Source organism: Phyllostomus discolor, chromosome 3 (genome assembly GCF_004126475.2).
Source record: "Phyllostomus discolor isolate MPI-MPIP mPhyDis1 chromosome 3, mPhyDis1.pri.v3, whole genome shotgun sequence".
NCBI lineage: Eukaryota > Metazoa > Chordata > Mammalia > Chiroptera > Phyllostomidae > Phyllostomus > Phyllostomus discolor.
In genome coordinates this window covers 131,352,442-131,364,802 of record NC_040905.2, presented here as the reverse complement: position 1 = coordinate 131,364,802, position 12,361 = coordinate 131,352,442, and the positions used below count along the sequence as shown (strand labels likewise).

The 12,361-nt window shown below is 37.5% G+C and overlaps 1 protein-coding gene across 1 annotated transcript in view; it reads left to right on the top strand.

Annotated features, from left to right (window-relative positions):
* SPIN1 (spindlin 1) overlaps positions 1-12,361 on the top strand; it is a 79,264-nt gene that overhangs the window by 51,017 nt on the left and 15,886 nt on the right. The window contains 2 exon segments of the mRNA XM_028531463.2: positions 2,255-2,292; positions 2,294-2,304. Coding sequence (XP_028387264.1) covers positions 2,255-2,292; positions 2,294-2,304 — 49 coding nt within the window.

The window sequence follows — 12,361 nt, the reverse complement described above, 5'->3', positions numbered from 1 at the left end:
CAGATGTGACCAGAGAACATGTGTAATACGCACTTTTTTTTGCCCAAATTTTTTAGGAAAAAATAAAGATGTGCTTGTACATGGCTATAATGATTACATACCAAGGATATAATGATCCTGTGTATAATGCACACAAAACCGTTGTTACACATTATACACGGAAAAATATGGTAATTTATATGATTCCAGGTTGTTTCAAGTGTATTGACGGTTTGCATTGTGAGTAACATATGGTGCATCTAAGTTAATGTCCCATGTGAACTTGGGGGAAAAAAGTGTGTTTTGGCATTATTGAATTAGTACTCTATAAATGTAAACTAACTAGTTGACTGCTTCTGATGTTCATGTCTTTTATATCCTTTCTGATTTTCTACTTGTTATATTACTAATAGAAAAGAGTTTTTAAATCCCTAAGTATGGGTACGTAAGTTTTTCTTGTCGATTTTGTCAGTTTTTGCTTTATGTCTTTCAGTAGCTTGTAATCAGGTTCAAACCAATTTATGATTGTTGTGACTTCTTGAATAATTGACCCTTTTATCATTTGAAATAACCTTTTTGTTGTTCCCTGAAGTAAACTTGTCTGATACTATCTTTTTTCTATGGTCTCCTCATTGGTGTATTTCAACTATGTATGTTTAATTGATGCTGGGGTTGGGAAGTACTTTTGTTGTTTATGGTATTCTGAATTCACAAGCAGGTTGATTTGTTTGTTCTAGCAACACCTTGAAAGATAAAGAGTGCACTGTCTTATGGCTTACATCGTTTTTGACAGCAAATCTGGAATTAGTATTTTATGTTTCCCGATTTGTAATGTCTTTTATTCTTTGGCTGTTTTAAAAAGACTTTGCCAGTGGTTTTCAGAAACCTGACTAGGATGTGACTTAGAATGGTTTTCTTTGTTTTTTATCTTTCTTGGGCTGTATCCAGATACTTATCACATCTGGAAAATTTCTGCCATTATGTTTTTCAAATTTGTTTTTTTCTTCATTCCTCTGTCCTCTCTTTTGTGGAGTACAGTTTCATTTATGTTATGTGCCCAACAGGTCACTGAGGCTGTTCATTTTCCCCGTTTTTTTTTGTTGTTGGTGGTGGTGGTGGTGGTGGTGGTGTGTGATCCATTCAGATACTTTGTAGTACAGTGTCTCAGGTCCACTGATCTTTCTATCCATGGGGTCCAATCAGCTATTGATCACATTGTGATTACTTTTTAAAATTTTCAGATCATGTATTTTTCTCCAGTTACATTTGTTTCTTATGTTGTACTGCCATTTTCCGATTCAAAGTGTTTGTGTTTTTTAGGCATTTGAGCATAGTTATTACTATTGCCTGTGAATTACACTATTTTGGTGATAACCTGCTTGGTTATAGGCTTACAGTCTGCCACTCTTTTGTATGTGTAGTAATTTTTGTTGGGGCATTGGACATTTGAAATTTGTTGTGTAAGTATTCAATTTTTGTTGATACCTGTAAAATTAGAGTTTATTCTGGAAGCAGATGCCAGGATGGGTCTACAGTAGCTTTTTTTGTTAGGGGCACCTTTTATTGGCTTTTACTGATTTCCCTATGTGTTTAGAGAGGTGGCTAGATGGACATGGAACAACCTTCATGCCTTTGCAGGTTAGTATCTTAAGCTGTCCCTCCACTCGCCTCACTCCTTGCAAAGTTTGGAGCCTCTACTGAGATCTCATTGTCAGCCTTCTGTCCACAACTCCCAGCCACCTTATCCTCTCCCCAGCCTCACTCTGACTCTCAACAAGGAAAACCACAGTGTTCTTGGTTTCATATGGCATCATCCACAGTTGTTCAGAATGCAATCTGGGCCAGTGCAGGACACCACCTGGCTTTTAGCTCCCTGGTCTCATAGTCTTGTGCAGCTTGTCTTTGCAGTGTCTGAGTATAGATGTTGCATATTTTTTTGTCCTGGTTTTTAGTTGTATGGCAGAAAGACAAGTTTTGTAACTTTTAGTACTTTATTGTTTGGATTGTCACTTTTTTTATTGTTGTATTTCTTGTCCACATGATTTTGGTTTTGTGTTTTATGGCAGTTTGGGGAGATGAACTATTGTTTGTCATTTTATCTTCCTAGAACCCCTAACATCTTTTTGAAAGTTCAGTAAACAAATGCCTTTCTCACATTGGTTGTTTACAGTTTATTTTCACGCTTTATATCTCAGCTTTCATAAGTAAGTTTTTCTTGAGTTTGAACTATTTTTTTAATCCAGTTTTCATTGACTTACACTCACTTCTCTTTTAGGCCATGCTGGTGTATCTGCAAGCATGATGAAGAAAAGGGACATCCCACAAGTAAGCAATTCTGATGGAAACTTGCTTTTAGATAGCAGGTTGTGGCCTTTGGTTACATGGGATATAACGTCACCCATGTGAGACACTAGCCTCTGTAAGTGAGGTCTTTGTTCACAGCTGCCAGCCTGTCACATAACCTCACTACACACTGAGTCGTGGTTGGATCACATCCCTGACGACACCCTCGTTGTTGGCCTGGCCTAAGTGTGCCTAGGTCTGTCCTTCATTCAACCCTTAAAAGCCTCTGGGTCACAATTTCCCCTCCAGCTTGATGGGAGCTGGATTGAAGCAAGAGGTGTCCTTTGTGGCAGGTGCATCATGACCCATTCCCATTTCTCTTTGGAATGGCTTCCCTCTTGGCATGCAGGTTTCTCTCTGACTCTTGGATCCACTGCTGAACAAGGAGCTTCTTGTGGACAGAAGCCATAATTCATACTTGAGGGCCTGGCTAGCACACTGCCTGCACACTCACTGCTTTGTAACATTTCAGATGAATGAAGAGCTTGTAATTTAGAGAAAGCATATGCGTGTTGGAAGAGAATTAAGTAGCCATGTAATTTTAATGACAAATGTGTTACAGATCCTAAGTTTTATAGGTACCAGACTACAGAAGTCATTTTTTCTCCCCTCGATTGTTTTTTGAGTGTAAATAATTGTGTCCAAGGAGAAAATTGAGATACGATCTTACATAATACTATCTTCCTGTACTGTATTATATTTATTAGATTCCACAAGCATCCACCACGACTGGTGGTGGCTACTGCACCACGCAAACCACTCTAAACAAATCAGTTCTGATCATATGAGTCTTAACCATAGATTCCTTGACCCTAGCACCTCCTTATAGCAGTTATTTCCAAATTATTCATATTGATAGGCTTATGCCCTTGTTCACTCACCATAGTGGTTGAAGAGTGTGAGAGGTCTTTGGGCTATTGTGGAAGGTTCCTTTTAGTAATTGTTGGTGATTCAGGTAAACCTGTGTCCTTTTAAATGAATACATTTAAAAGAATACATGAATACAAACAGGTCATGTAAGTGTCTGTGATATTCAGTTAAAGAAATGACATGGAAAGTAAAACTGTGAAGGTAAGTATTCTCTTATGTTCCTAAGGTTTGATGAAGTTCTTCTTAATTTCATTTTATTTCCCATCACTGTCTTGGCTCTGCCATATCCAGTGATCTAATAACTGAGATAATATGTCTGTGCTCATCATCCTAACGTTACCATAAGTGGTAAACCATTTCTTGGCACAAATAGAAGGCGATGATAAAAACTTAAATGCAGTGGAGAATAAAGCAAATTACACATTAACTTTACAAGAACAGAACAGTTCATTAAAACAGATTTTGCTACTTAGGTTAAAATAAATGCCTTTGAGAATGTAGTGTACATTTTGTTTTTACATTTTTGCATATTTCCAGATAGAGGATTTAGGCATTCACGGATCTCAGCTTTGGGGCCCATTATTAACGTATTTTGTGTGAGAGAGATTCCATGTGCTTCATCCTAAGCTGTATTGTTTGTCAACTCATGGCTTTGGTATACTAGTTACCTTTTCCTCCAAATACACAAGGAATTAACATGTGCCTATCAAGATTTTGCAATTCATATGTGTAACAGCTAAAAGGATCATCAGTCCTGTGTGTTTTGTGATGTGGGGAGCTCCCATCTAGTGCTTTAATAGGAGGTGCATTGTGACTAGAAGAAGCCTTGAACATGTTTCTCTGTAGCAAAAGAGAGAATTTGAAATGAAATGAAAGTAACAATGTTTTCCTAATCTCAATACAAATACGAAGATGGGTAGAAAGGGAAAAAAAGACCAAAACAATGATTTCCCCATTTCACCAGTGGTAGCTGTTAATAGTAGTTGCCTTTGGGAGGGGTAGGCAGGGTGGTGCTGATGGAGAGGCCCCTAAATAGAAGCACGCTTTGAAGGAGGAACCAGACAGTCTCAGTGATGAGCTCATCAGGTTCCTTTGTCTGCCTGGTACTCAGTTTACTCATGGCTAAAATCAGTGTTGGATTAGAACCGTGGGTTTTCAGCTTTCAGCATAGTCTACTTTCTACAAATGAAATGTTCATGGAAAGGCAGAGCTGGGGCCTTACTCTTCCCTTGACTGCCACACTGTGGCTTTCCACTTGTGGTCATATCTGTCTCACTGGCACATGTTGGCATAGGGGGGCTGAGCAGTAATCCCATGTGCACACACCTTTGCTTGCTTGAGACAGTCATGGGAGCACACAGGACACAGTATAGCAGCGTAGCCGGCACCCAGAGAACAACAGTTCTTGCCCCCATGGGTGCCAGGGAGAGTTCGGGGAATCAGGTCTGAGGTGCTCAGAGGATTGCCTCTGAACCCCATTATGTAGCTGGGTCTTGGTTTTGTTTTTGTTTTTTAAAGTAAATAGACACAAACATATCTGCCTTCTTGCAGGCCAGGCCCCTTCTTATGTTTTGGGACAAGCTTGCAGACAAACCGATCTTGGAGGTGGTTTGGGAAATGTGTTTGCATGGGAAGTGCATCTTAAAGGGAAAAGTATAGTTGGGGGAGTCTAAGGTGAATTTAGCTATAGAGATTCTTTGTTTCAGTTTTCAAATGTAAATCTGGTTTTTCCTTCCCTAATTTGAATAGTGGATAGATTTCCACTTCAGGGCACTCTTTGTTGGAGGGTGTGACTTGGCTTTGATTTGTTTGAACCTACATCTAGAAAATGGGCAGGAGCTGTTACCATTACACACTAACTAGACATTTTTCCAGGGAATGTTTTCCCTTCCTTTTTATAAGACACAAATACTAGTCACTGACGGAGACTGTCCTTGTTTTCCTCATCCTCCCAGTATACTTGCTGTGGTTCTTGTGTTTTCATAGTATACCTTCGTGTACACACAGGCTAGGTAACTTGTCCAATGCCATAGAAGTGACTGAGTTAGGGTTCAGAAACAGAACATTGTGGTTCTAAAACACCATCACATCATACCACATTCACTATCACACTATTTCCCAAACTGCGTGATTTGTTGTGTCACATCTGAAAAATGCATTATTTTAGTCATCAACAGAAAGACTTAGATAACTGTTAAGTGGGTGTCTAAATGAAGCATGGTGTTGACAGTCTTAAATGGTCAAAACATGTAATACTTTTAATCAATTTGCAGTAACTCTCTTACTCACACCAGTGAAAGTGAATAGCACTGTGGAAGATCCTCCGGGCATGTCAACATTTCGAGTATGTCTCATGGTACACAGTGTGTACACAGAGTAATGAAATAAGCTGTAATGATAGGGATGGAAAACTTTTTTCTCTGTCCTATTTTATATTTGTTACTTGAAGCTGAGAATGATGATATCAGCTATAGAACTTTTATCAAAAAAGCACAACAGAATAATTTTTTTTCTCTACTTGCCAAGACACATCTTGCAAAAAGACAATTATTTTGATTCAGTCAATATTTCCTTCTGAAATCTGCTGGAACTGAGTAAAGGAACTGCTTTTATATCACAGTACTAAATAGAATAAGAGAGTATGTCAGTAAGTAATTCACATAACAAAGTACATAGTATGTGACAGTTTTAACTCCTGGTAGAATTGTGATGATTTAACAGGTGTGGTACCTTTAAATATTGGCTATCAGAATAGATATTTAACTACTCTTGAGGAATAGTGTTAATTAAAGTCGTTAAGGGAGTCTAGGTAAAGATGAAAGGTCTTTTAAACACAGGCTTTCTCTTGATGACAAAATGGAATGGTACTTCAGAACTTATTTTGATACGATTGTAGCAGACTATATAAATGTCTTCTACAACCTTAGTTTACCATTTTGGGAACATGGGTGCATAGAAATTAGGGTTTGTTCTGTATCAGCACTACCCAAGGTATGATGCTGTGTCAGAAGGAACAGTAGCACTTGGAACTTGTTAGAGCCTTTGGTTGCTCTCCACACCTGGGAGTGGCATGGACTTTCCTTTCACTATCTCTGCAGGTGATGGGATGCATATCAGAGTGTGAGAAGCACTGGCCTAAACTGTCATCAGGCCTGATATCTTAGGCACATCAGAGAGCTATGTCAAGCTGTATGGAAATTAGTACACACTCTTATAGCAATGAAAGGTGGTAAGATGCTATGTACTTGGTTATCACTTATTCCCATTGATAAGGTAAGAATGGCTTTACTTTTTAATTTACACTAATAGATAAAGCCATTCTTAGCCATCAGGACAGGTATCACTTCATCCCTAATAAAGCCATATACTATCCAATGTCTTTATTACTTTTTTCTTTGAACTGTTTGTTTCAAGAAATAGCTTCTGAAGATTAGGAAAGTGATGACCATTGTTGAACTCTGGTTTCTCTACTTTTATCCTGGAATTGTTTGGGTCACCATGAAATGCAGCCTGTTATTTGTACTTGGCTGTAACTTTATATGACTTTGGTGGAATGAAGTGTCTTGGTGGTGTGTACAGTATTGCTCTTTGTTTATTGACTACCTGGTGTGTGTCTCTTTCCCAAGAAAAGTACAAGAGATTGAAGGTTGTTAAAAATACATATATCAAGAGGAGCATAAATCAAAATCACCATATTCACAGAGCCCCCATTTTACATTAAAAATTACTTTAAATCCTTAATCCCACATTTTTGTTTGTATCTGCTCTTAGATTGCATGGTCTAGAGATGATCAGTGTCCTTATGTCCTTTTCATACCTTCTTGCAGTCATTGTTTGCTTCTGTATAGACTGGTTCAACTAAAGTAAGCTTTATTTTTTATTGAAGTTTTTTCTTGTTGCTTTAAAAATCTAAGTAAGCAATTAGAAATGAAAGTTACGTGTAAGTACTTGTTAATATATAGTTTTTAACTTTATAGTATAAAACATTTTAAATATATACAAAAATAGAATAGTATATAATATATCCTGAGTCCCTATTACCCACCTTCAGTAATTATCAAATGTGCCCATTATTATTCATACTACATTACTTATTATTTAGGGACTTTCTGAACCTTGTCTTCAAGTAGATGCTGACTGGAAGAAATTAAATATTTATAAATACTTGGAAACTTCCGCTGCAAGGGCACTCAAGGCCAATAATTGGAAAGCTTGATTAATGATTTTAAAAAGTAATTTATTTTATTTTACTTTTTTAAAGATTTTATTTATTTTTAGAGAAGAGGGGGAGGGAGGGAGAAAGGTGGAGAAAAACATTGATGTGCAAGAGATACATAGATCAGTTGCCTCTCACACACCCCTTGCTGGGAACCCGGCCTGCAACCCACGCATGTACCCTGACTGGGAATCGAACCAGCAACCTTTAGGTTTGCAAACCATCACTCACTCCACGGAGGCACACAAGCCAGGGCTAAAAAGTAATATATTTTAATTACTTATTTTACCTTCAGTGTGTATTCGGGATAAAACTGTCTTTGTTGTCTCTGATTTTTCAGTCAAATTAAGTTGTTTATTAAACACATTGGAGAGGAATGGTATCTGTATTAGCTCCTTTTTTAGAACTAGTGTGAATTCATTCTAAAAGTAGAATTACCCTCAATTAAAACAAGGCAATAGGAATAAAATTTGGAATTGATAACATTACAGTGTATAAGTCTGGCTTTATATATAATTGCTTATAGAAATGGCACATTCACTGCATTAATTTATCTGCAGTTAAATTTAAAAATTGTATGTTATCTGCTTATAATAGTAAAATACTGCCCTGGCTGGTGTGGCTCAGTTGATTGAGTGCCTGTGAGCCAAAGGGTTGCCGGTTCAATCTGCAGTCAGGGCACATGCCTGGGTTTCAGGTCAGGTCCCTGGTGAGGGGCATACAATTGATGTTTTTCTTCTTCTCTTCTCTCTCCCTTCTCTCTACTCCCTAAAGTAAATAAATAAAATCTTTTTAAAAAAAGTAAAATACTTAAGCCATTGCAGACAGATTTTAAAAACACAGGTAAACACGGAAGAAGACAACTATTTCTAATGCCATCATCCAGGAATTATAGCTGTTAATAATTTAATGCATATTTTAAGTTTTTTTCTGTATATCTGTATGGACAATTGCATGTATAAAGTTTTTCCAACAGTCACATTTTCTTCATTTGTGGGTATTTAAAAATGTCTTTAAATTCTTTTCTCTGATTTAATAGCCATGTAGTTATTTCATTATAAAGATACACTACTAATTTTTGAATCATTGGGACCTGTTGAACATTTTTTATTTCCAACTTCCCCTTTTATGAACACTGCTCAGAACATCACTGTAACTACATGTTTGTGCTCATCCATTATTATTATTATTGATAATTTTCCTGTATGTGGAATCACTGGGGCAACAGAGAGCCAAATTGTTTACCAACAGGGTTGTATCGATTCTATAAACAGAGAAAATAGTATTTCACTAATTATATTATAACAACTTCTCAAAATTTGCAGTTTTTGTTATTGATATAGAAAGGTCACTTTACCCAGCAGATCAGAACACTGAGAGACTTTTGAAACATAGAAAGTAGATGGGGACAGATTTATATAAAAAGCTGAGCTGAGGAACTCACCGCCACTTTGAGCTGAAAAGGAAGACCTCCAAAAAGTGGATGTTTTTACACAAGACTCCTGCTGTCCAGGTCAGAGACAACAGAGACTGGTCATGATCACCAAAGTCATTATAGATGAGAACCCCACTGCACTAGTCCCCAGATGCTCACTTACCTCCCCTGATTTAAGGTATGTCTGCTTACTCCTGGCTGCTCTGCAATTGTGTGGGTCATGGCTGCTTCATCAGAACCTACACTTTTGCAGGTTCTGCCTAGACTTTAGGACCTTTACTTGGTCTGAAAAAATATGCCATAGCCACAGATACCACTTTTGTCTTGGCATTTTAATATATGAACATTGGGAATCACCAGTTACTTAAGGAACACTGACAGCATGAAAGGAAATTATACATAGAATAGGAGAGCTAACTGAATCAGCAAGCTTGTAGAAAACCACCACTCAGAAGGCACCAGGCCCAGCACAGAAGGTTGACTCCCAAAGAGTTTATAGGGGAAATCAAGAAATGAAGTGAACATTATCCTTAGAGATCAGCGTCATGTTCATCGAAGAGAAAAAAACTGTTCAAGATAAGGAAACAATCAGTTTGTAGAAATTAAAAATACTATGTAAGATATTCAATAGGCTGCATTTCAAGCCTGTTTATTTTACCTAGTTCAAGGAAAATTGAGCTGAGGAGTTCTTGGTGAACAGTAGGAGAGAGGGAACTTGAGTTACAGAGGCTAGATAGATCTGGAGGTGCTAGCATTCATTCATCTAATGAAAGTTTCAAAGGGGGATGGAGGAGGAAAATAATAAATATTGAAGATGATTTTGCACAGCTGTCTTTAGGCTGACCAAGTGCAAATGAGGGACCATTAAAAACATATCACAAGTTCTGCTGACATTTCAGAATTCAGGAACAAAGAAAATTCTAAAAGCAGCTTAAAGTTAAAGAAAAATGAGTTACTCCCAAAGAAGCAAGGATCAGATTGACATCTGTTGTCTGTAACTCTGGGAGATAGGGGAAAATGAAAATAATTTTTCAATAAAAGTGCTGAGGGAAAAGAATTTGAAATTTGACTTGTATACCTAGGTTATTTAGGGTCGAGGGCAAAATAACATTTGATGCTTGCAGGAGTTTAGAGTTTGCATTTATGAACCATATCTGATTCACCAGAGGGATACATCTAGAAAGACAAAACAGACATGAGAGGAAAATAAATGTAAAAATGTTAAAGAAAAAGCAACAAAAACCCTTCTTTATTTCTAAATAAGGCAATGTTTAAGGCAATGTAGAAATTCTTGCCCTGGCTGATATGGCTCAGTTGGCTGGAGTGTCATTCTATAACTGAAAGGTAGCAGGTTTGATTCCCTAGGTTTGGGGTTCGATACCCAGTCTGGGAATGTATGGGAGGCAACCAATTCATGCTTCTCTTGCATTGATGTTTCTCTCCCTTCATCTCTTTCTAACAGCAGTGGAACAAAATGTCCTCAGGTGAGGATAAAGAAAAAAATTAAAATATTAGCAACATAAAAAATAACAATTTGAAACAAAAGTCTCAGTTTTAGCAATGTGGTAAAAGTGGGCAGGTGAGGTTACTATGTGCTAATGTGTTTGCTTTTTAAAATTTCACCTTTTTTTACTAAGAATTTTTTGTTTGGGGCCCTGGCTGGCATAGCTCAGTGGATTGAGCGCGGGCTGGGAACCAAAGTGTCCCAGGTTCGATTCCCAGCCAGGGTACATTCCTGGGTTGCAGGCCATAACCCCCAGCAACCGCACATTGATGTCTCTCTCTCTCTCTCTCTCTCTCTCTCTCCCTTCCCTTCCATCCCTAAAAATTAAATAAAATCTTAAAAAAAAAAAAAAAGAATTTTTTGTTTGGTTTTAGTCTTGGTCTGGGAACAGAAAGTGTAGTTCTGATTTAATTGTAGATTTTAATAGAAAAAGGCAAGTTTAAACTTGATACTTTGAAAGTAGAGGTGATTGCTGTAAGATATTAAGAACTGTAGCTATCATTAAAGAAACCTCATTTATTCTAACTGTACAGATAAATAAAGAAAGAAAGTGTTGAGGAAATAAAAATGCTCAAACAGGAACTGTGTTAGAATAAACCTAGTCATATTACTTAATAGCAAAGTTAATTAAAATTCCCTTAAAGAAAGTAAAGAAATAAAATTCACATGAGTCTTTTGTAAACCTCAGAAGAGGGTGGCGAGAGCGAGCCATGTGACCACCTCTGAAGGTGAGCAAGGAGAAAATGTCTTGTTCTGAAATGTGATTAAAGAAACATCAAATATCTCCCTTTTCAAGAACCAACTGCTTGCAACGGAAGAATGCCACTAATGAGTGTAGAAAGGATGAGTAACTGAACTGGAAAACCATGCCTCTGAGTTTCCCAGTTGCCTGTTTCTGCTCTCACTTGGCTAAGTTTTTATATTGGTTTTATTTAGAGTCACAGTGGTAGAAATTTCATGTCTCTGAGTTTAGGATAGAATCTTTATCTGGTTGTAGCTAGTGTTCTCCAGAACAACAGAACAAATGATGTGTGTATGATATATATATAAGGAGTGTTTAGAGACCCAGGGAAGAGTTCATGTTGTAGCTGGGTTTGAAGGCAGAATTATCTCTTCCTTCAGGGAGAATGCCTTTTCTTAAGCCTTCAACTAATGGTACATGGCCCAACTTACATTATGGAAGACAGTCTGCTGACTTACATGTTGTTTTTCTACAAAAAAATCCGTTTGTGGGAAAAAAAGTAGAGTAATGACTTGAGTAATGTGGCTCAGCCAAGTTGACACAAAATTAATCATTATACCAGTGAATGTGCTGTAATTGTATCTAATTTTGGTAGTGAATTACAGAATGGTGCATATGACTGAATTACTTCCTCAGTCAGGTTGGGGAACCAACTTCTTTCTTTGCTGTAAAGAAAGCCTGGTCTGTACCCAGCATGAATAACTAGGACTTCCTGCCTAAGATCAAAAGATAGGTGATTGATTGTGTCTGATAAAAATATAAACTAAAGATTCCTGTATTTTAAAGGAAATATAATCTCTGCCACCATTCATTTTTCACAGAGGGCCAGTTGGATGTAGTGGCACATTCCCAGTGATTATGAAAAGATCTTGAATTTCACTTTTTTAATTTTAATTTGTATTTATTTATTTTAGAGAGGGGGAGGGAGGAAAGGAGAGAGAGAAACATTAGCATGTGGCTGCATCACACACACCCCTCTACTGGGGACCTGGCCTGCAACCCAGGCATGTACCCTGCACTGGGAATCGAACCTGCTACCCTTTGGTTCACAAGCCAGAGCTCAATCCACTGAGCTAGCTACACTAGCTTGGGGAATTTCACTTTCTTTTGGGGTTTGAGTATTACTAGTATTTACAAGACTTGATAGTGCTATATTAAATAAACTTCTTTTTTCTCCATTGAGGTTTACATTATAGAGTCTATTATTTATGTTCCTGGTAATATAGGTTGGTTCCTTCCCAGGAACAGTATTGAATTTAGCTCTTGGCTCTA